At 43.6% G+C, this 25865-nt stretch overlaps 1 protein-coding gene across 6 annotated transcripts in view; it reads left to right on the top strand.

The window, feature by feature from the left end:
• The window catches only part of REXO1 (RNA exonuclease 1 homolog), a 373818-nt gene that overhangs the window by 195471 nt on the left and 152482 nt on the right, over nucleotides 1-25865 (top strand). For all 6 annotated transcript variants that reach the window (XM_068233863.1, XM_068233861.1, XM_068233862.1 and 3 more), the window contains one exon: nucleotides 1146-1253. In XM_068233863.1, coding sequence (XP_068089964.1) covers nucleotides 1146-1253 — 108 coding nt within the window. The remainder of the gene's footprint in view (nucleotides 1-1145; nucleotides 1254-25865) is intronic.

Here is a 25865-nt window from a genome sequence, read left to right as displayed (position 1 = left end):
TTAAAACGATACCACATGTGCCACATTTAGTAACAAATTGGTGGTGCATTTGCCACAAATACAATGGACGTATATATTCGTCCTTTGTCATGAAGTGGTTAAAGGGAATTTGAAGTGAAAATAAAGTTATGAAATAATGAATTGTATGTGTAGTACAGCTAAGAAATAGAACATAAGTAGCAAAGATAGGAATCTCCTATTGTTTCCAGTACAGGAAGAGTTAAAAAAGTCAGTTATTCAAAAGTGCTTCTCTGAGCTGTCAAATCCAACTTGGACGGTAGACAGTGCATTTTTCTGAAGCACTTATACATCAAAGAAACAGTGAAAGACAACTTCAGATAAGGTTTTACTGCAGGGAAGTTCAAAGGGTCGTTAGCTCTGCTCTGTTTCATAGTTTAAAATACAGAGTGTGGTTTGTACACTGCAAATATTAGAGACTGATGCAATGTTATAAAAAAGCTATATAACTGAAAATAAAAATGAGACTCTCTACTTTGCTACTAATGTTCTATTAATTATCTGTACTACACATACAATTCATTATAGCATAAGGGTTTTTTTGTGTGTGTCAGTGTCACTTTGATTTGAATTTACGGTGTTACTATGGATCTTTAAGCAAAAAAGATGGCTGAGCGCATTCTTAGCTATAGATAGCCAAGGGATGCATCTTTATGACCTTGTTTTTATGATCTTGTTTGCAGTGGCTGGATAGTGTAATGGTTAAGGGCTCTGCCTCTGACACAGGAGACTTGGATTCGAATCTCGGCTCTGCCTGTTCACTAAGCCAGCACCTATTCAGTAGGAGACCTTGGGCAATACTCCCTAACACTGCTACTGCCTATAGACCGCGTCCTAGTGGCTGCAGCTCTGGCGCTTTGAGTCCGCCATGAGAAAAGCGCGTTATAAATGTTCTGTTTGTTGTTTGTTTGTTCCCAGAACTGTCGCACGAAGGATCATGTCCCATTTACTACAGGCCACCATTATGGTGCACGTGTATGCACCTTACAGCTGTATACTATATCAAAGAAAAGATTATTGTACAGTTGCCTCTGCATTCAACTGTTATAATATTGCTTTATTTTAAATTAACTACTTGGGTACACTGATATACTTATGTTCATGTTTGTTCTATATTTATCTTTCAGAAGTAAACAAGAAAGGCATTTCCCATAAGTCTGTTCTTGAAGGAAAGTTGACAGTAAAAAACAGTTCTTCTGTGCAGAACAGTGATTGTCAAGGAGAACAGTCAACAGGTAGGTGTAGGTGGTGATTTGATTAGTCTTCAGTTTTTAGTTCCAAACATTTATATTAAGTATTTTCCACAGCAATTTGAAAAAATATAACTTGTAAACCCACAGTATTAGATCATTTTACAGTGATGTGAAAAACTATTTGCCCCCTTCCTGATTTCCTATTCTTTTGCATGTTTGTCACACTTAAATGTTTCTGCTCATCCAAAACCGTTAACTATTAGTCAAAGATAACATAATTGAACACAAAATGCAGTTTTCACATCAATAATTTTTATTGGAATTTTTCAAAATTATAACAATACAGTTGACAAACAGGTAAAAAACTAACAGTAGCATAGCATACAAATGTCTTTGTGTACAAATACTGCAGAATTAGTCAATAATAATGTGCAGATACGAAGTTATATAGTTATATGAAAAATAAAAAATTAATGAAGATTGCAGCATATACATAAGAATGTTACAAACAGGATCCATATCAATAATATTCTATGGGCAGACATCTTGTTTAATGAACTTAAGAATAACTTTTAAGATAATATTTTAAAGTTTCCAGTTAGAAATGTTCGCATAAAACGCGTAGTTAATGCGTAGATTTTTATGGGTTGATTTCGTGTAAAATACGCTATAAGTGTTGAATTAGAGTATTATTTTGTGTATGAATGCGTATTTTAGATGCGTCTTGACGCGTACAAAAATACGCATAAACCGCGTATAACCATGCCTAGCATGCGTACAAACATGTTTTTCCATGCGTATATGCGTATTTTCTAAAAGCGTTTCAGTAGCGGTTGAGTAGCGGCAAAAAAACGCAATTACCGCTAAATAAACGCCCAAAAGCCGCAAAGCGCGTTTTTAACACGTTTTTTGTGCGTTTTTCGCTATTTTATGGAAAAATGTCACAAAAATTCCCAAAAACTCAAAAACAAGTAAATTTAATGTCTAATATAAAGGGAAAAGTATGAAATCCTGAAAGTTAAGAAAAATGATAAATTGAGAAAGTGGATATATATGGGACCATAAAATTAGTACAATGGTTAGGTATCGCTTAATCAGTCTCCATATCATTCTGTTTGTCTAACTGTTTAGCTACAGCAAACTATTTGTCAAATACTATTATTTGACATAAAAATCGCGTCTAAGTTAGAGAAAGTTGAAGTTAAGATAAAGGAAGTGTTTCCCATCGAGGATGTGTATGGCACCATGGTTGGTGTAGGTTGGCTTTGTGCAGGATTCTCTCAACCTGGGAAATGGGGGATAACCTCCTACTGAGATCCCAGGGAGAAAAGCCTTACTAAAATTACCATAATGTCTCAGATTACACATCTTCAACAGTTGGTGTCAATAATCTCTATACTAAACTTTAGACTTATTAATAATGTTCCAATTGTGTTATATTGTTGTTTAAACTATATATGTCTAAACTAACCTAATCTATTCTATCCTACACTACGTGCACACCTCATTGTCCAATAGTCCAATCCACTGTTTCCATACCTATAATTATGTCCTCAGAGCGAGATGCAGGATGTATGTGACCAATCTACAGGGCATTTTCAGAGCACCTTTTCACCATAATCAAGAAGGTTAATTCTAGATTGATGAATACAAAAATTAATGATGCAAAAACAGGATTAAAACTCCAGTAATTTAGAATGTGTATAAACTGTGGGCCAAAGAGCGGCTTTTTTGAGAAAAGAGTTGAGGTTACCACATCGGATTGACCAGTCCTTTTCCGCCAATAGGTTAGATTCCACCCTTCTTAAAACCTCATCCATGGTGGGAATGTAGGGGGTTTTCCAATTTAGGGCCAGCATACTTCTCACAACTATGAAAACATGGGTGATTATCAGTCTTTCCTGAGGGGGGGGGGGTAAGGAGTTTGCACCTAAATTAAGAACAGCTAACCCAGGAGGGACCGATTGTAAGGACATTGGGAGTTGTTGGAGAAATCCCTCAATCTCCCTCCAAATGTTTTGAAGAGCAGGGCATTCCCACATAATGTGTTCAATGGTACCCGCCAGGCCGCATCCTCTCCAACACAGGGGTGATGTTTTGGAATCAAATTTAGTGATTTTTTCTGGGGTCATAAACCACTGCCAAACGTTTTTTAACAAGTTCTCATGATGGCCTACACAATGAGAGACCTTTTTAAGTGCATTAACGGTCATCTCCCATTCCTCCACACCAATATCCTCTCCAAGCCAATCCTGCCATTTGGTTAGTTGCCACTTAGGAAAGGATTCTTTTAGATCTAGGAGAGTTCTATAAAAAACAGAGGTACCTTTTAGGTGTGAATTTTCTGAGTGAGTGAGTTTCATAATCTTGGACAAGAATGTAATGGGGGTATATGGGTGTTTATTGAAGAATCTAGATAGTTTGTCATATATTAGTTTTTCAGATTGTGGGATTCCATATGAATTAATAAGATGGCTTTGAAGAAGGTAGGTAGGCACTCAGTAAATTACAGATGGGACAGATCACTGAAAGGCAGTGTGCAAAACTTCAGCAGAAGCTACATGCTCACGACATGAATAGTTCAAGCATTGTGACCATTTCAAGTAGGAAAGAAAACAGAAGATGTCTGGCACTGTAGCTTTAATGTGTGACAGCAGGTGTACAGTTGATTGGCAAGCAAACACACAAGGACAATGTCCGTGAAGATGATAATACTTATCGTGCTCTGCTGAAGGTGGAGAGGCGACTGTGGGCGCCAGTGGGTGCACTGAAAAAGAAAGAGAAGAGTCCCAAACTCAAACTATAGGAACACTTCCAACAAAAAGGAAGAAAAAGAAGTCAGTGACCTAACGGTCAGGGCCCACCGTTGTGGGCTTCAGTAGGACTTTCCACCTAAAGGAGAGAGATTCCTGAGGGGAAAAGTCTGTGTGGGGGAAAAAGTTCAGTGGGGGAACACCCATGATCAAGTTGTACCTGAGGCCTCTCCAGCTTTGTCCTTTTCTGCATCAGGCAAAGGTTGGGTGGTGTCCATAGGTGCTGAGGTAAAATTGGGCTTAGGAGAAATCGGAGGGCGAAAGAGCCTGTCCTTTTGTGGATCTCTGGGAATGAAGATTGGTATATCCCACTTGGCAAGTAGTTCTTCTCACATAAGAGGATCCTTGGCTAAAGATGATCAGCTTAGGGGGGAATCCCCAGTTATACTGGATCTTGTGATGTCTCAAAGTTGTGGTAATCTTTGAGAATGCCCGTCTGGTTTGTAGGGTGATTTGAGATAAGTCTTGATAAAGTGAAAGATCTCTGTATTCACCAGGAAGCTTCTTTCCCTCTCTTGTGGCTGCCAGGAGTTGCTCTTTTACATGGAAGAAGTGAATTCTGGTGATCACATCTCTGGGCACATTTTTCCCAAGATGGGCAGGTTTGGGCAGTCTGTGTGCCCTGTCCACAGTCAATTCACTTTTTGTCAACCCAGGGAATGAAGTGTGCAGGATGTCAGCAACATAATCCTTGAGATTGTCATTGGGAACAGACTCAGGGACCCCCCTGATTTTAATGTTGTTGTGCCTGTTCCTGTCCTCCCCATCTGCTATTTTCTCCTTCATCCACTTGTTTTCTACTAATAGATTTTTGTGAGAGTCCACCAGGGTGTTATATGCTATGGACATCTCCTGCATCTTGTTTTCCAGTCTATTGATCCTCTGATCAGTTTCCTGGGCAAAGAGATCAATGTTGCCTGCCATAGACTGTAAATCATTCCTAACTCCCATATTATTGTCAGCCATCATTTTACAAAAGGAGAGCATGAAAGATTTGAAAAACTGCTGGGATATAGGCTGTTCTGTGACAGGGAATGACGCTAGGGTACTGAAAGGGTCATCTGCCTCAGTGAGATGTGTGGATGCAGGTGGATGGATGGATGGATGGGTCAGCGGAGGGGTGAGGGGTAGAATGGGATGCAGATCCTACCTTCTGATCAGCAGTGTCACGCTGGGAGGAAGCAGGCTGTGTCTTGGAAGGTCTCATAGGCTGCAGTGGGCTGCGTTCCCTGTAGTCTGTGGACTCACTGCGGGTGACATTACCCTCCTCATAATATTCCTCCAGGATATCCGCTCTATCTCTCCTGTTTACCTTTGCAGGAGGGGTGAACAGAACGCTGTATCTGTTTCTTTGTGCCAGGGGAGAGGGAGACTGTGTGTCTGCCTCATGATGCGGGCTGGGCCTGTGCTGGGCGGCGCCATCTTTGATCTCCTCTGTGAAGAAGGTTGATAGCTTCTTAGGGACTGCAGATCCACGCTTTGGCTGATTGTATGTCACTCTACGCCACTCCTGTGACATCCTGGGACCTTCACCCACCTTTAGGTGCAATTTGAGGCTTCTGGGATAGCTTTAAGTCGCTGTATTTAGGTGTTCACAGCAGGAGCTGCAGGCTCAGACCTCCATTCAGCTCCGCTGCGTAGCCACGCCCCCCAAAATGCAGTTTTAAATGATGGTTTTTATTATTTAGTGTGAAAAAAAACTCAAAACCTACATGGCCCCGTGTGAAAAAGAAATTTCCCCATGAACCTAGTAACTGGTTGGGCCACCCTTAGCAGCAATAACTGCAATCAAGCGTTTGCGATAACTTGCAACGAATCTTTTACAGCGCTCTGGAGGAATTTTGGCCCACTCATCTTTGCAGAATTGTTGTAATTCAGCTTTATTTGAGGGTTTTTTAGCATGAACCGCCTTTTTAAGGTCATGCCACAACATCTCAATAGGATTCAGGTCAGGACTTTGACTAGGCCACTCCAAAGTCTTCATTTTATTTTTCTTTAGCCATTCAGAGGTGGATTTGCTGGTGTGTTTTGGGTCATTGTCCTGCTGCAGCACCCAAGATCGCTTCAGCTTGAGTTGACGAACAGATGGCCGGACATTCTCCTTCAGGATTTTTTGCTAGACAGTAGAATTCATGGTTTCATCTATCACAGCAAGCCTTCCAGGTCCTGAAGCAGCAAAACAACCCCAGACCATCACACTACCACCACCATATTATACTGTTGGTATGATGTTCTTTTGCTGAAATGCTGTGTTACTTCTACGCCAGATGTAACTGGACACGCTCCTTCCAAAAAGTTCAACTTTTGTCTCGTCGGTCCACAAGGTATTTTCCCAAAAGTTTTGGCAATCATTGAGAGGTTGTTTTTTTTTTTAGCAAAATTGAGACGAGCCTTAATGTTGTTTTTGCTTAAGTGGTTTGCGCCTTGGATATCTTCCATGCAGGCCGTTTTTGCCCAGTCTCTTTCTTATGGTGGAGATGTGAACACTGACCTTAATTGAGGTAAGTGAGGCCTGCAGTTCTTTAGATGTTGTCCTGGGGTCTTTTGTGGCCTCTCGGATGAGTTTTCTCTTCGCTCTTGGGGTAATTTTGGGCGGTCGGCCGGCCGGCCACTCCTGGGAAGGTTCATCACTGTTCCATGTTTTTGCCATTTGTGGATAATGGCTCTCACTGTGGTTCGCTGGAGTCCCAAAGATTTAGAAATGGCTTTATAACCTTTACCAGACTGATAGATCTCAATTACTTTTGTTCTCATTTGTTCCTGAATTTCTTTGGATCTTGACATGATGTCTAGCTTTTGAGGTGCTTTTGGTCTACTTCTCTGTGTCAGATAGCTCCTATTTAAGTTATTTCTTGATTGAAACAGGTGTGGCAGTAATCGGGCCTGGGGGTGACTACAGAAATTGAATATAGTTAAATAAACCACAGTTAAGTTATTATTTAACAAGGGGGGGGGGGGGCAATCACTTTTTCACACAGGGCCATGTAGATTTGGAGGTTTTTTTTCTCACTAAATAATAAAAACCATCATTTAAAACTGCATTTTGTGTTCAATTATTTTATCTTTGACTAATAGTTAACGGTTTTTGATGAGCAGAAACATTTAAGTGTGACAAACATGCAAAAGAATAAGAAATCAGGAAGGGGGCAAATAGTTTTTCACATCACTGTATATTTACCCGTATTTTTCAGAATATGAGACGCTCCGGAATATACGTGCGTATGTCCATGTTCCAGGAGCGTATTGTAGATGTTATCCCCAAATTATTGGCCTGCTGTGTCCCCATGTGTCCTCCCGTGTTCCCTTCTGTCCTCTGCGTGTCCCACTGTGTCCTTAGTCGCCCCCCTATGTCCCCCTGTTTCCCTGTGTATCCCTCTGTTCCTCCCCTTCCTGTTCCCCTTGCATCCCCTCCTGGCCCGTGTCCTTTCCTATCCCCTCCATGTCATTTCCTGTCCCCCATTTCCTCTCGATCCCCCCCCCCCCCCCCATCCCTGCAATGTTTCCTCCGCTCCCCTGTGTAAGAATAATTAGCCGCAGATCGGCTCACTTCATTCGACTATTCCAGCAACGATCAACAGGCCTCTCCTCTTCCATGCATCTCCCCCTAGTAAAGGCTTCTGCAGATCGTGTCAGCAGAAGCCTTCAAGGACAACTGAAGTAAGAGTGATATGGAGGCCATATTTATTTCCTGTTAAGCAATGCCAGTTGCCTGGCTATCCTGCTGATCCTCTGCCTCTAATACTTTTAGCCATAGACCCTGAACAAGCATGCAGCAGATCGGGTGTTTCTGACATTACTGACAAGATTAGCAGCATGCTTGTTTCAGGTGTGATTCAGACACTACTGCAGCCATATAGATCAGCTGGGCTGCCACGCAACTAGTATTGCTTAAAAGGAAATAAATATGGCAGACTCCATAATCTTCTCCCTTCAGTAGTCCTTTAACTTAGGGGGAGCCGCGCAGAATTATTTTTACACAGGAGAACGGAGGAGACATTGTGGGTGCTGGAAGACAACGCAAGGGGACAAGGCAAGGAGTCCCCAATGCTGCAGTGGGTCAGTGGTTCGTATCACCAGGGCATCGTAAGTCCAGGGACTCTGTCTGGAATGTGGAATATAGGACACAGGGATTTTTTCTCCCCATTTTTGGGGGAGAAAAAGTTTGTCTTATGTTCCAAAAAATACTGCATATTCAAGAGTAAAGGTATGGCCTAAGGCCTGTGTTTTATTACAATGGTCCCAAGTTTATTTTAAAGGCTACCTTAGCCCTAACAAAAAATGTTAAAACTCCTCTGTCGCCCTCCGTTACTGTGTACCGAACCTCCGAAGCTACTTGCTGGTTGGGAGGGTCGATGAAGACTGTGCAGGCGCAGCTCGGCAGCGCACGTCCTTGATCGCGTACCCGCGGCTGGGAGTGCTCTTTGCATGCACACTACGTTCCAACTACGTAGTGCGCCTGTATTACTTTATAGACGCAAATGGAAAGCAACTCTTTGCACTCTCTATGATCACTGGAAAAACAGAAGTACACTACGTTCATATAGCTTTCAAAAACACTGTGCCTGTGCCTCCACATTGAATTTAAACAGTCCAAGCAACAAAGTCCAACAGGAAACGTGGGCATTAGTGAAACCAGCCTTCATTTATTGCACATCAGTGTAAAAACAAGGAGCAGCAATTGCACATGGGGAATGGTAAAACCACTGTACTTCACCATTTAGATAAGCCACACACCGATGCCCGCTGGTCCTACAATTGTTTCACACCATCCAGGTGCTTGATCACGGACATCCGACCTTCCATGGTGGAGATGTAATTAAAAAAAAAAAAAAAAAGCCAGGGAGGAAGGTGTGTACATAAAGCGCAAGTATGCTACGCCTTATGCATTCCCCGGGCCAATGGCTAGCTGGCTCTAGATAGAACGTGAGTGCGCTGTCAGCATGCACTTCCACGATCAGCATCCAACCCACTACACATGCCTGCTCCTCCCACCCCGTTTTATTACATTTTTGTTTGGGCTAAGGCATCCATTAAGTTTGTCTGAAAGTACAGCAAGAATATTTCCACTTATGATAGTGGAATTCATAGAGTGACAAACCACTATTTTTGGACAGATCACTGTGAAGCGATCTTTGATCCAGATGTAACTTGGCTATATGTTGAATTCATCTGGGAAGAATGATTAAATCCATCAGGAACTGAATTGTGACTCTTGGTGGTTATAGGTGGATATAATCAGAAAATCTATCTACAGTGCTGCCCATAATTATTCACCCCCCTTGACAAATTTTGACTTCGTTACTTTTATTTAATTAGCAACTCATTTTTTGATGGGAAATTACATAGGTGTCTCCCAAAAGATAAGACTGTGCAAAAAGCATTATTGTGGGGAAAAAAAATCTCAGTTTTGTATTTAAATTTGAGCAAAAAGTGTCCAGTCCAAAACTATTCATACCCTTCACAAACTGTCACAGTCTGTGGGGAAAATCCAAAGTTCTATACCATTCCAAATAGTCCAAGCTGCTCTAAAGCATCCTAATTACCCTGATGAATTGGGTACAGCTGTTTTAATCAATTCAACGGGTTAAAAACCGCAGCTCTCTGCAGTTGCTTTGTGGACAGTCATGGCTAAGCTAAAGGAGCTTAGTAAAGACCTGCGGCTGCGCATTGTCTGCTCACAAGTCAGGAAAGGGCTACATGGCCATTTCTAAATGTTTTTCCAGTTCCAGTGACTACAGTGCAAAGTATTATTAAAAAATACAAGATGTTCCAAACTGTCGAAAATCTCAGAGGACGTGGTCGGAAGCCAAAAGTGACAACTCTGCTGGGCAGGAGGATAGTGAGAGAGGTGATAAAGAATCCAAGGATAACCACCAAGGCCATCCTGGTGAATGTGGGCTCTGCTGGTGGCAATGTTTCAAGGCAGACAATCCAATGGACACTGCACACTGCTGGGTTCCACTGATGCAGAACAAGTAGGACACCACTTCTCCGGATAAGGCACCCAAAAGCTCGCATGGCCTTTGCAAATGGTCATCTGGACAAAGAAGACGACTTCTGGTCTTCTGTGCAACAAAAATTGAATTGTTTGGTCACACTGATGTTTCCTTCACTTGGCGTAAAAAAAGAGAAGCTTTCAACCCAAAGAACACCATCCCTGCTGTCAAACATGGTGGTAGGAACATAATGCTTTGGGGTTGTTTTTTCAGCCAATGGACCAGGGAACCTAATACCAATTATTGGCACCATGAAAAAAAGAGTAATACATGAGGATTCTCAACAAACATCAGGTAGTCTGCAGAGAAACTTGGCCTTGGCCTCCAGTGGACATTTCGGCATGACTATGACCCAAAACACACAGCAAAAGTGGTGAAGAAATGGTTAACAGACAACAACATTAACGTTTTGGAGTGGCCCAGCCAGAGTCCTGACTTGAATCCAATTGAGAATCTGTGGAGGGAGCTAAAGATCAGAGTGATGGCAAGAAGACCATCCAACCTGAAAGATTTTGAGCTCATTGCTAAAGATGAATGGGCAAAACTACCCGTGGAGACATGCAAAAAGCTGGTCTGCATTTATTGGAAGCTTTTGATTGCTGTAATGGCTAATACAGGATTTTCTATTGATTTATTTTGCTCAAATGTAAATAAAAGCTGAGAAATGTTTTTTCCACAATAATTCCTCTTGTACATCATCTTATTATCTTTTGGGAGACATCTGTCATTTTGCTTCAAAAAATTACTTGCTGGTTGAATAAAAGTAACTAAGTCAAAATTTGCCAGGGGTATGAATAATTTATGGGCAGCACTGTATCTATGTAAAATTGTGTGTGTGTGTGTGTATGTGCCGCCATCGCTCAAAAACACCTTTGCTGAATTCAATGAAACTTGGCACGCAGATACCTTACTACCTGGAAAAATATGTTCTGGGGGTCTCACCCCCCCCCCCCCCCCCCCCCCGTCACCCCCTGCACACCTGGGCAGAACTGCAAACAGCCAATCAGATTTCACCCGTTCATGTCAATGGAAAAATGGAAAAGACTGCCATTCTCACCGTAATAAAGCCAGAGTCCCCAAACTTGGCACAGTTGGTCACTTGGTGACTGAGGTTAAAACTTCAGGGAAAGTGGGTGGAGCATAAAACAGCCAATCAAATTTCAGTCGTTCATTTTGAATGGGAAGATGTAAACTGCAGCCATACTTAAACTGTTAATGGCAGGGTTCTCATGCTTAGCACAGTTAGCCACTGAGTGACTGGGAATATTCAGAAAAGTGGGTGGAGCCTACAACAGGCAATCAAAATTCACCTATTGATTTTCAAAGGAAATATTTAGGTTGCTGCCATTTTTACACTTAGTGGCAGAGGCCTCAAACCTGATACAGTCGGTCTTTGGTTAATTGAGGTTCACATTCAGAAAAGGGGGTAAGCCACAAACCGCCCATCAGATTTGTTTAATTTCCGTGGGAAAATTTAAATTATTGATGCCAAGTACCACAAAGCTCACAAACTTGGTCATTGAGTGACACTGTCAAGGTTAGAAAAAGTGGATGGAGCCAACCACAACCAAATACATACCTGGGCAATGCCGGGTCAACAGCTAGTATTTATATATATATATATATATATATATTCACAAAGGTGGGTTGAAACCACTTGCAAACATCGTCCGAGACTGCAGGAAATTATAGTCTGCGCTCTGTGTCCCAGGTCTGGTACTTTTTAGAAGACAAAAAGTCTTGAAATATCGTATATACTTGGCTATAAGTCGAGAAATTTAGGACTGACTCATAGTACAAAAGTGGGGGGAGGACCTATACACCAGTAGTCCTAAATGTCTTGCCTTATAGCCAGGACGACACCATTCTCTCTCCCCTTGCTGCAGCGATGCGGGCATCGCTGTACCCTCAGGGTTAACGGCTGGGGGTCCAATTAGCAATAAGAGACGGCACACCACTGGTTGCAATGATTTTGCAGTATTAGATGAACAAGTACACTACATGTTACGAATATTACATTATTCCTCAGGTGTTTTTATCTCTTATTGCTAATAGGACGTTCATCTGTAGCCGTTGGGCAATCCGGCTGAGACAAGGCACCGGCAAGCATACTGGTCTCATAAGACTAGACACACTTGTTCCCTGTGCAACAGTTGATGCGATTGGTTAACGGCTGGGGGCCTGGAGTAGTTATTGGCTGCACTTGGGGGCCAGGAGGGGTTAAGGGCTACAATAATTTATGCAGTGTAGTCATTAACCCATTCTGGTCCCCAAGTGCAGCCATTAAAGAGACACTGAAGCGAAAAAAAAATATTATTATGATTTGTATGTGTAGCACAGCTAAGAAATAAAACATTAAGATCAGATACATCAGTGTAATTAAATTCTTTAAGTAGTACAATTAGCGCTAGGTGAAAGAGTTAGTAAGCTGCACGTTATATGCTGGAATCCCTTCAACCCCCAAAAAATTCTAAAAGACTGTCAATTCAATAATAACATGCGCTAAAAAGTGTACATATAGAAGTACTTCACTATTTATTCAATTGTTAAAATCATAAAATACACACCTTCAATTTCAAATAATCCACCATATATAGTTCAACTCTCATTCAACCACTCACATACAACATAGAGGGCCCCTCTATTCAATCCTTTTTCACCAGTATTAAAGACTTCTCTAAAATCACGAGAAAGGACTAATGTTCCTTTATAGGGCTTTCTTCCCTTAAAGGGAAGGTCCAAGCAAAAAAAAAAAAAATGAGTTTAACTTACCTGGGGCTTCTACCAGCCCCATGTAGCCATCCTGTGCCCTCATAGTCACTCACTGCTGCTCCAGTCCCCCGCTGGCAGCTTTCTGACCTCGGAGGTCAGGGCCGCATTGCGTACATTTTTACGTATTCCCGCTAGTGCAGGAACATTAACATATACATTTTTACGCGTTAGTGGTGCAACGCATACATTTTTGTTCCTGCACTAGCTGGAATGCGTAAAAATGTATGCAATGCGGCCCTGACCTCCGAGGTCAGAAAGCTGCCAGCAACGGGCTGGAGCAGCAGTGAGTGACTACGAGGGCACAGGATGGCTACATGGGGCTGGTAGAAGCCCCAGGTAAGTTAAACTCTTTTTTTTTTTTTTTTGCTTGGACCTTCCCTTTAATCCAATCAGAATAATTTCCTTAGGATTCCTTCTATAACGGGAATCGCACTGTTGCCAATGTTCCTGATTAGTTACAGTTCCGTCAATTTAGACTCACGTGTCCCTTAGGATGGGGGATTAGCAGCCGCTTTTCACAGCGATATGTTCCTGTAGCAGGACTCCCCCGCTCTGACCTCTTTACGTGCTCCCACACTCTGCCCGCTGCCTCTCTGTCTCACCGGCGTCTTCCGGCGGCATACGAAGGTTCAGACTGCAAGACTCAAACCTCGCTCGCCGCACTTCCGCTCAGATGATCAGCTGATCCGGCCAGCGTCTCTTTTTGGGTGACGTCACCACACAGCTTCTGGGTCTTTGTTTACAAGTGGCTGCTGCGCGCTTACACAGCCACCTAAGTCCAGAGCTTCTTAGCAGATGTCTTTATAGCAGAAAAACAACCTCTACGCGTTTCAGCCAATGCGTTGGCCCTCATCAGGAGGAATTGGTAATGCACAGGAGGCCAGTGAATTCTCTTATCTTTATAGTCCAGGGTCGCCATTTTGCTCTATCACTTAACTCCGCCCTTATGCAAATACATAATTAGATCCTTTCCTCTTAAAGCAACGTTCTTCAGTATTCCTTCATTTTGACATTGGTGAATATAATGCACAGCACATCTTTCTTACCTCACTCACCAAACAAGATTCTTCCCCATCACATCCATCACCCACCCCCATAAAATTTGTTTATTAAAATTCACTCCTTTAGAATTACTTAAAAAAGGCAAAAAACTCCATTTCACTATTGAGGCCCTTAGGTGCCAATGTGTCCAACTGATAAATCCACATAGATTCTTTTTGTGACATCTTGCTTATATAGTCACCACCCCTTTTAGCTGGGTGGACGACCTCCAAACCATAAAATATAGTCCCCTTTAAAAGGCCTCTATGTTTCTCTTTATAGTGTTTGGACAGTGGGTGTCCCTCATTTTTCTTTTTTATATTATTAAAGTGTTCCCCGATCCTAAATAAATGAATAAAAATCATAATAAAACAGAGTGGGATGCGAACAACTTCAGTATGTTGTTCCAGCATACCACACAATCAAACAAAATAGCGGGGATAATTCGTAAGCACTGGGATGTATTGAAGGAAGACAAAACCCTGGGGGAGTTGTTACCTGAGAGGCCTAAATTAATTTTTAAGAAAGCACCAAATATTGGATTATCCATAGCCACAGCAGCTAATGAATGCAAATATGGGATAAACACAGCACAAGAACGTGAGAGAGGGGGGTTTATGAGGTGTGGTTTTTGCCTCAACTGTAAGAGAACAAGCAATCCAGGGAGGATAGTGGAGATTCAGGCACCAGACTCAACGATGTATAAGATCAAAGACTCTATCACATGCACAACCAGTGGTGTGATCTATTGTATCCAATGTCCCTGTCAAAAAAGATACGTGGGGAGGACAAAAAGATCCCTACAGAGGAGGATCGGGGAACACTTTAATAATATAAAAAAGAAAAATGAGGGACACCCACTGTCCAAACACTATAAAGAGAAACATAGAGGCCTTTTAAAGGGGACTATATTTTATGGTTTGGAGGTCGTCCACCCAGCTAAAAGGGGTGGTGACTATATAAGCAAGATGTCACAAAAAGAATCTATGTGGATTTATCAGTTGGACACATTGGCACCTAAGGGCCTCAATAGTGAAATGGAGTTTTTTGCCTTTTTTAAGTAATTCTAAAGGAGTGAATTTTAATAAACAAATTTTATGGGGGTGGGTGATGGATGTGGTGGGGAAGAATCTTGTTTGGTGAGTGAGGTAAGAAAGATGTGCTGTGCATTATATTCACCAATGTCAAAATGAAGGAATACTGAAGAACGTTGCTTTAAGAGGAAAGGATCTAATTATGTATTTGCATAAGGGCGGAGTTAAGTGATAGAGCAAAATGGCGACCCTGGACTATAAAGATAAGAGAATTCACTGGCCTCCTGTGCATTACCAATTCCTCCTGATGAGGGCCAACGCATTGGCTGAAACGCGTAGAGGTTGTTTTTCTGCTATAAAGACATCTGCTAAGAAGCTCTGGACTTAGGTGGCTGTGTAAGCGCGCAGCAGCCACTTGTAAACAAAGACCCAGAAGCTGTGTGGTGACGTCACCCAAAAAGAGACGCTGGCCGGATCAGCTGATCATCTGAGCGGAAGTGCGGCGAGCGAGGTTTGAGTCTTGCAGTCTGAACCTTCGTATGCCGCCGGAAGACGCCGGTGAGACAGAGAGGCAGCGGGCAGAGTGTGGGAGCACGTAAAGAGGTCAGAGCGGGGGAGTCCTGCTACAGGAACATATCGCTGTGAAAAGCGGCTGCTAATCCCCCATCCTAAGGGACACGTGAGTCTAAATTGACGGAACTGTAACTAATCAGGAACATTGGCAACAGTGCGATTCCCGTTATAGAAGGAATCCTAAGGAAATTATTCTGATTGGATTAAGGGAAGAAAGCCCTATAAAGGAACATTAGTCCTTTCTCGTGATTTTAGAGAAGTCTTTAATACTGGTGAAAAAGGATTGAATAGAGGGGCCCTCTATGTTGTATGTGAGTGGTTGAATGAGAGTTGAACTATATATGGTGGATTATTTGAAATTGAAGGTGTGTATTTTATGATTTTTAACAATTGAATAAATAGTGAAGTACTTCTATATGTACACTTTTTAGCGCATGTTATTATTGAATTGACATCAGTGTAATTGTTTCCAGTACAGGAAGAGTTGAGAAACTCCAGTTGTTATCTCTATGCAAACAAGCCATTAAGCTCTCCGACTAAGTTAGTCGTGGAGAGGGCTGTTATCTGACTTTTATTATCTCAACTGTTCCTGGACTATTTACTTTTCCTCTGCTAGAGGAGAAGTCATTACTTCACAGACTGCTCTGAAAGACTCATTTTGAATGCTGAGTGTTGTGTAATGTGCACATATTATAGAATGATGCAATGTTAGAAAAAACACTATATACCTGAAAATAAAAGTATGAGAATATTTTTTTTGCTGCTAATCTTCTAGTAATTATTCATAGTACACAACCAATTCACTATATCATATTTTTTTTTCGCTTCAGTGTCTCTTTAACTTTGCTGGATAGACTTATACTTAAGACATTAAAAAAATGCAGCTTAAAGCGGATCCGAGATGAAAAACTAACTAGAACAAGTAACTTGTCTATATATCGTATCTAAAGTTTAGATAGTTTACACAGCAAATCTAGCTGCAAACAGCTTTAATAGAAAATTATTATTTCTTCCTGTGATACAATGACAGCAGCCATGTTGTTTGTAAACATTACACAGAGGCAGGCTTATCTGTATCTTGAGCAAAAAAACCTAATCCCCCTCCTCCTCACCTCTGCCTCTGAAATCAATGGCTAGTAACACCACCACCTCCTCCTGCCCAGGCTGAGCTCCCATGAGCCCTTGCTACTGGCAAGGCTCTCTGAAAACCTGTGGGCGGGGTTTATCTAGTTTATAGGGAATTAAAGTATTAAAAAAAAAAATAAGTATTTGACTTGAGGAATTCCCTATAAGCAATAGGAAAGGAACACAATTATGCAAAAATAAAAAGTTCACCTCGGATCCACTTTAAGAGTGAAATATTGGGGTCGACTCATACACGAAGTCGACTTGTATCCGAGTATATACGGTAGACAAAAAGTCTGGACTCATATAAATACACTCACAGGGCAATCAGAGATTATCAAAGGCAGTGAGGGGTGATCAGGGCAATTGCGGGGGGGGGGGGGGGGGGGAGGATGGTATGGGGGCTGTGTGTGGTGTACACTCACATCAGGGTTGACGTCCTCTCTGGTGGTCGATCCTGGACACTGTGACCACCAGATGAGGAGGCAGCGTGTATAATACACGTTGTTTCCAAAACAACGTGTATAATTATACATTTCCATTGGCTGGTTTGAATGATCGCCGCCCGTCGGCGCTGCTGATTGGCCGGCGGGCGGAAGACACGGGGGCGGAGTGAACTGCCAAGGAAGGGCGCGCGATCCCCAGCTAGAGCCACTCATGCCATTCACGCCAATGGGCATGGAGTGGTCCTGGGCCTGCCGCACTGCTCACGCCAATGGGCGTGGAACAGTCGGCAACTGGTTAAGGGATTAACGTCCCTCATTTGATGCTCAAGTAAGCTTTTTACATTTTCGCTGTGAATACTATATATGCTTTTTTTTTTTTTTTTTTTTTTACGCCTTTGCTGTAAGTCCCATGTATGTCTAAATATGGATATTTGAAGAAGAGAAGAACCGAGAGCCCGATATGGTGTAGTATGTCAAGTTAATTGGGTAATTAGAAAGAGTATGAATTGTATACTCACAAACCAGGGTTACCTCCAGGTAACCACTGTATAGGCAGGTGAGGAGATTAGCCTGTCCCCACTCAGGATTAAGAAGTCGCTCTCTGTAGGCTTGAAAAAACAAGAAGGGGTATCCCCCTCCACCAAAGGTGGATACAATCAGTATTGTGATAGAGAACAGAGGCGCCAAAAGAATAAAAACAATATTTAAAAATTTAAAACTATTGCTTAGGAGGCAGTGGTGGACTCACCTCCCACAAGCAGACACAACAACTGTGTATTCACAAAAGGAACATTTATTGGTATACTCCAAAAAAGATCGCAACGCGTTTCGCAGGTCAAACCCGCTTCATCAGGCAATTACAGGACGGAGCACACAACAGCAGTATGTCCAGATAGCACCTGGCGCCTCAGTCCAGATAGCACCTGACTGAGGTGCCAGGTGCTATCTGGACATACTGCTGTTGTGTGCTCCGTCCTGTAATTGCCTGATGAAGCGGGTTTGACCTGCGAAACGCGTTGCGATCTTTTTTGGAGTATACCAATAAATGTTCCTTTTGTGAATACACAGTTGTTGTGTCTGCTTGTGGGAGGTGAGTCCACCACTGCCTCCTAAGCAATAGTTTTAAATTTTTAAATATTGTTTTTATTCTTTTGGCGCCTCTGTTCTCTATCACAATACAAATATGGATATTTGTTTTCTTTTCTTATTTATTTATATAAATGTTTTATTTATATGTATATGTATGTGTGTATATATATGTGTGTGTGTGTGTGTGTGTGTGTGTGTGTGTGTATATACACGTGCACGCACACGCTTGCAAGAGTATTGAAGTTTTCCACATTTTGTCATATTACTGCCACAAACATGAATCAATTTTATTGGAATTCCATGTGAAAGACCAATACAAAGTGGTGTACACGTGAGAAGTGGAACAAAAATGATACATGATTCCAAACCTTTTTTACAAATAAATAACTGCAAAGTGGGGTGTGCATAATTATTCCGCCCCCTTTGGTCTGAGTGCAGCCAGTTGCCCATAGACATTGCCTGATGAGTGCTAATGACTAAATGGAGTGTGTAATCTGTGTGTAATCTAATGTCAGTACAAATACAGCTGCTCTGTGACGGCCTCAGAGGTTGTCTAAGAGAATCTTGGGAGCAACAACACCATGAAGTCCAAAGAACACTCCAGGCAGGTCAGGGATCAAGGTATTGAGAAATTTAAAGCAGGCTCAGGCTACAAAAAGATTTCCAAAGGCCTGAACATCCCACGGAGCACTGTTCAAGCGATCATTCAGAAATGGAAGGAGTATGGCACAACTGTAAACCTACCAAGACAAGGCTGTCCACCTAAACTCAGAAGCCGAACAAGGAGAGCGCTGATCAAAAATGCAGTCAAGAGGCTCATGGCGACTCTGGATGAGCTGCAGAGATCTACAGCTCAGGTGGGGGAATCTGTCCATAGGACAACTATTAGTCATGCACTGTACAAAGTTGGCCTTTATGGAAGAGTGGCAAGAAGAAAGCCACTGTTAACAGAAAAGCATAAGAAGTCCCGTTTGCAGTTTGCCACAAGCCATGTGGGGGACACCGCAAACATGTGGAAGAAGGTGCTCTGGTCAGATGAGACCAAAATTGAATGTTTTGTCCAAAATGCAAAAAGCTATGTGTGGCGGAAAACGAACACTGCACATCACTCTGAACACACCATGCCCACTGTCAAATATGGTCTCTTTGCCACTTTCAACTCCCTGCTTAAACCCACCCCCCCACCCTCCGTTTCCTCCCTCTCTGCCACAGATTTAGCCACCCACTTCACCAACAAAATTGTCTCTATCCGCCAGGAAATATCCAATCTCAAATCTTCACCTCCCACCCCCTCCCAACCAGCTCCTCCTCCACCCTATCCTCCCCTCACATCCTTCACTCCTACTACCACTGAGGAAGTCATCCACCTACTGCAGACTTCCCATACCACTACTTCCCCCCCCCTTGACCCCATCCCTTCTGATTTACTCCAGCCTCACTTCACGGAATTGGCCCCAGTCCTCACTACCCTGTTCAACCTCTCCCTATCCACAGGCACCTTCCCCTCAGACTACCTCTGCTCAAGAAACCCTCCCTCGACCCCTCGCTACCCTCCAACTACCGTCCTATCTCCCTCCTCCCCTTTGCCTCAAAGCTCCTTGAGCGTCTGGTTCACAAACGCCTGACCCAGTTCCTCAATGCCAACTCACTGCTAGACCCACTGCAATCTGGATTTCGGCCTGCCCACTCAACCGAAACTGCACTCACCAAAGTGGTCAATGACCTTCCCTTAGCTAAAGCTGAAGGTAAATACTCCATTCTCCTCCTTCTTGACCTTTCAGCAGCTTTTGACACAGTAGATCATCCCCTACTCCTCCAGTCCCTCCAGTCCATGGGCATTCATGATCTTGCCCTGTCCTGGCTTTCATCCTACCTCTCCAACCGCTCCTTCACAACCGCCTTCAATGAGTCCTCATCCACCCCCAACCACCTCTCGGTGGGAGTCCCCCAAGGTTCGGTCCTTGGCCCCCTACTGTTCACCCTATACACATCCTCCATTGGCAAGGTTATCTCCTCCATGGGTTTTAACTATCATTTGTATGCAGATGACACCCAGATCTACCTCCACACCCCTGACATATCCACCACTACCATGGACAAGGTCTCCTCCTGTCTATCAGCCATCTCCTCCTGGATGTCCGCTAGGTTCCTGAAACTAAACCTAGACAAAACGGAATTTATGATCTTCCCACCACGGACATCCATAAACCTCCCAAATGTGCATGTCACTGTTAACCACACTACCATTCACCCTACCTCTCAAGCCCGCTGTCTGGGTGTCACCCTGGACTCCGCACTCTCCTTCACTCCCCACATCCAAAACCTCACAAAGTCCTGCAACTTCCACCTTCGTAACATCTGTAAGATTCGCCCTTTCCTGACCTCTGCCACCACCAAACTCCTCATCCATGCCCTCATAATTTCCCGCCTTGACTACTGCAATGCCCTGCTGTCTGGTCTCCCTATGACCCGAACAGCCCCACTGCAGTCCATCATGAATGCGGCAGCCAGAATTATCCACTGCTCCCATCGCTCCACCATGGCGGATCCCCTCCTTGAATCCCTCCACTGGCTTCCTATCCAGTCCAGAATCAGATTCAAGATACTGTGTCTGACCTACAAATCTGTCCACAAAACCTGTCCAACCTACATTTCCGATCTTACTCAGAGGTACACACCTAGCCGCTCACTCCGCTCTTCCAATGAACTTCGCCTAACATCCCCCCGCATCACCCAGTCCCATGCACGCCTCCAGGACTTCTCAAGAGCTGCTCCAACACTATGGAACTCCACCCATTAGGGCAGCCCCCTCCTTCAACATCTTCAAGAAAGCCCTCAAAACTCACCTTTTCACTCTGGCCTACTACCCCTCACAAGTGCTCTAAACCCACAGCTGAACTCTGGTCTCCTACCTCTCGTGTCCCTACCTCTCCCTTTAGATTGTAAGCATTTGGGCAGGGCCCTCCTCCTTTTGTGTCCAACCTGATCATGCACCTCCATTACTGTGAACCCATGCTAGGCATCTGAGTGAACCTAACTTGCCTAATCTCCATGCTCCATCCAGTGACTAAGCATTACCTTGTACTCATACTGTGCTGCATGATCTGATCTTTCTTGTATTCAGGTATTGTCATTTTGCTGTATGTCACCCCTAAATATTGTATGTATCCCTATTTATTGTTCAGCGCTGCGTAATATGTTGGCGCTTTATAAATACAATAAATAAATAAATGAATAAATGGTGGTGGCAGCATCATGCTCTCTTCAGCAGGGACAGGGAAGCTGGTCAGAGTTGATGGGAAGATGGATGGAGCCAAATACAGGGCAAACTTGGAAGAAAACTTCTTGGAGACTGCAAAAGACTTGACACTGGGGGCGGAGGTTCACCTTCCAGCAGGACAATGACCCTAAACATAAAGCCAGGGCAACAATGGAATGGTTTAAAACAAAACATATCTATGTGTTAGAATGGCTCAGTCAAAGTCCAGATCTAAATCCAATCGAGAATCTGTGGCAAGATCTGAAAACTGCTGTTCACGAATGCTGTCCATCTAATCTGACTGAGGTGGAGCTGTTTTGCAAAGAAGAATGGGCAAGGATTTCAGTGTCTAGATGTGCAAAGCTGGTAGAGACATACCCTAAAAGACTGGCAGCTGTAATTGCAGCAAAAGGTGGTTCTACAAAGTATTGACTCAGGGGGGCCTAATAATTACGCACACCCCACTTTGCAGTTATTTATTTGTAAAAAAATGTTTGGAATCATGTAGGATTTTTGTTCCACTTCTTACGTGTACACCTCTTTGTATTGGTCTTTCACGTGGAATTCCAATAAAATCGATTCATGTTTGTGGCAGTTATGTGACAAAATGTGGAAAACTTCAAGGGGGCCGAATACTTTTGCAAGCCACTGTATATGTATATGTGTATGTGTACACACACACACACGCACACAAACGCACACACACGCACGCGCGCTCAAATCCGATCCGGATGCGATTCGGATAGTAGCTATCTGGATTTCTCCCAGTAGGGGGAGGGGGGTTAATCTTACCTATCGTCCTTCCCTCGGCGCCTCCCACGATGCGGTCAAATCCGGCGTCACGTGACTACACAATATATATATATATATATATATATATATATATATATATATATATATATATATATATATATATATATATATATATATATATATATAATGTGTGTTATCCATTCAGTCGTGTCCGACATTTGGTGATTCTATGGTTTAGCTCTCTCCACGCTTTCCAATCTTGTACCATTTCTGCCAAAATCCAAACATTTATATTGCGCTTTTCTCCTGTCGGAATCAAAGCACTCAAGAGCTGCAGCCACTAGGACACGCTCAAGAGGCCATCCTGCAGTGTTAGGTCTCTTGCCTTGAACTCCTTACTGAATAGGTACTGACCCTAGCCAGGATTCGAACCCTGGTCTCCCCATGTATAAGGCGATGTCCTTAACCAGTACACTATCCAGCATATATATAATTTTATGTACAGTATATGTATGTATGTATGTGCCGTGATTACTCAAACTCCTTGACCGATTTCAAAAAAACTTGGCATACAGGTCCCTTACTTAGGCAAACTTTTGTTTTTCATTGCATTTTATTAAGGGGGCATTTTGGTCCATTGTAGCCCCTTAAGCACTCCTAGGAGTTCTGGCTCATCATAAGCTTGCTGGGTCCTACAGCATCAGGGCTGGATTCTATAGGCACTGAAGGTCTGGTGCCCTAAGCCCCACCCCTCAGTACAGGCCACACCACAAGTCGCACCCCTTTTCTTTTGAAATAAAACCATGCAATATAATGCAGATATCCTGTAACAAACAGTGCAACGTTGCATTTGAGGGGGAATCTATTCCCACTCTGATCAGATTCAGATCAGAGAGGATTCGATCTGTTTGCCACATTGAGCAAAGTCCTTAACTTGTATGGCCACCTTTAGCATATAAATTTAAACTTACCTCAGGCTTCCTCCAGCCCCCTATAGTCCGTCTGCTTGATCTGTGCCCCTCTGGGCCGCTCAGTTCTTCCGCAGGAGTCCAGCCCAAGTCACACTACACTGCACATGCGCAATCCCAGCTGTGTGCCCCCTGATTGTGCTCTTGTAGCACTAAGTCTAACTGCACCTGTGCAGAATGCGCCCAGAGACAGGAGCCAAATCAAGGGGCATGTGCAGCAGAGTGCAATGGGGCTGGATTGCAGATTCCACTGCAGAGGAACTGATCGTCCTGGGAGAACAGTGACCCAGCATGAGAACAGCAGACGGATTACAGGGAAGCCCCAGGTAAATATTAAACTATTTACTATCTTAGGTTTCCTTTATCCACAGCCCCCCGACACCCACCACTAATAGGAAACACAACATACTTAAAGTAAACCTGAGACGAGTTTTATACATACCTGGGAGAGTTCTGCACCTGCAAAGTACTACTGCGTCAGCTACCTCTTGCTATTAGTACCAGAATGCTCTCAGCCACAGCAGTGCGACGGGAGCGCAATCGGCCGTACTGCACCGACTTGCAAAAATGACCCTACCGCCTAATGGAGGATGCAGGCAGCAGAGGACAGCGATGGACTGATCAGCCTGAAGGGGGCTGTGGGAAGCCTTAGGTATGTATAAAACTTTTTTTGCTCGTCTCGGTACCCTTTAATCACAGCCCTCCAACCCCCCCCTCTAGATACTTAATCACATTAATCACCGCCCCCTCCCCACCAATAGGAAACACAGAATATTGATGAACCCCAACACTTCTCCCCCCACAATAGAAAACAATATTTAATCACAGCCCCCCATCACCCCCAATCCCCAATTATTAGGACACTAGATACTTTATTAACACTTATCTATTAACACTAGATACTTAATCACAGCAAGCCCCTCCCCCATAGGAAACACAAAATAAAAAATCAAATCCCCCCCCCCCACCCAAGAAACACAGTACACTGACTTGGAGCCCCACCAACACCCCTCCCCCCTACCAATAGGAAACACAATATTTAATCACAACCCCCCATCACCCCCTTTATTGGAAACACTAGATATTTAGTCAATCACAGCACTTGAAACCACCCCCCCCCCCCTTTCACACACACACACACACACACACGCCCCCAATAGGAATACACAGGATACTTAGATCACAAACCCTACACTCTAATAAATGCAAGATACTACTCCATACCTATCACACATGCGCCCTCTCTGTGTCAGCAGCAGAATGAAGAAGACATTAGCAAGCCTGCTGATCCCAAGAGAAGGGAGAAGAAAGCAGCAGCAGCATGTGCTGCCCTAACTATGCGTTTCCCATGCAGGAGTGTGTTGCTCAGTCCAGTCCTCTACCTCCCTCAGATGTAGTGTAGTATGCAGGCAGGCAACCGAGTCCCTTACTTCCTATCCCGCTGGCGGCTGGGATTTTCACAATATACCGGCAGCATTCTCCTGTCAAAGACATAGCACAGAAGTTCACTGCCAGTATAGTGTGGACCCCAGCCATCGCCAGCGGGAGGGAAAGTGACTCGGCTTCCTGCATACTACACTACATCTGAGGAAGGGAGAGGAGCGGACCGGAGCAGCGCACTCCTGCACAGGACAACTGTAATGTAAGGAGTGAAGTGCTGCCTCTGCAATTCGTATCGCGGGGGAAGGGGAATTCAAAGAGGGGGGCCGCCTCTCATATGTAAGGCGCCTGTAGGCATGTGCCTGCTGTGCCTTATGGGAAATCCGGCCCTGTACAGCATAGAGCCACATTAGTCCATGCCATGCACGGATGAGGCTCAACTAATCCAAAACGGTCTGTATGCATGTTGGATTATTGTGGCTCTGTATATTTAACAAGCTGAAAAATCATTGCATTCCTGAGGATCTGGAGGTGTGTTTAGTTTACAGGGACAACGATTGATGATTTTCATATTCAGCAGTGAGGCACGGAGAGTCATCTCAGAACTCACTCCAACCTGAATTGGAAAATACTTTCTGTTTAAAGAAGACAAACTTTTGTTTACCTAGGAACCACAAACAGTCAATCAGATTTCACCCATTCAAGTCAATGGAAAAAATGTAAAAGGCTGCTGTTCTCACAGTATGAAAGCCAGAGTCTCCAAACTTGGCACAGTTAGTTACTTGGTGACTGAGGTTAAAAATTATGGAAAAAGGAAAAGTGCCAATGTTTATCATCAGAAGACCATAGCTGAGAGAGAAAAGTGTCCAATGTTCAAGTAATAATGTTCAAGTAGTCCTCGGTTAACTGGAGTGTAAGTTTGTTCTTAACCTGAATCCGTTCTTAAGTGGGAACGCTGTGCTATCTCTGTCCCCTTTGCCTCCTATGTGCCCCCCTTTGCCTCCAGTGTCCCACTCCGTGCTTCTCTGTCTCCATCTGTGCCTGTTTCTCCCCTTAAGTGCTTTTCTCCCCAACTGCCGTCACAGTGGTTGCCTAAGTGGTAACCCTGGTTTGTGAGGATCCCTTTACTTACTACTCCTTTCTCCAACCTAAACCAATACATACTGCACCATATTGGGCTCTCTGTGTTTTTGTTCTTTTTCTTCCTCTGTTCCCCTCTATGCCTCTCTATGTCCCCACCTCTGTTTGTAACCCCCCTCTGGGCCCCGTGCCTCTGTACCACCTTGTGCCTCTCTTTATACCCCCTGTGCCTTTGTGGATGGATAGTGTAAGGGTTAAGGGCTCTGCCTCTGACACAGGAGACCTGGGTTCAAATCTCGGCTCTGCCTGTTCAGTAAGCCAGCAC

This window comes from Hyperolius riggenbachi, chromosome 1 (genome assembly GCF_040937935.1).
Source record: "Hyperolius riggenbachi isolate aHypRig1 chromosome 1, aHypRig1.pri, whole genome shotgun sequence".
Lineage (NCBI taxonomy): Eukaryota > Metazoa > Chordata > Amphibia > Anura > Hyperoliidae > Hyperolius > Hyperolius riggenbachi.
Note: the sequence above shows the minus strand (reverse complement) of the source record. Positions and strands in the feature narration are given on the sequence as shown.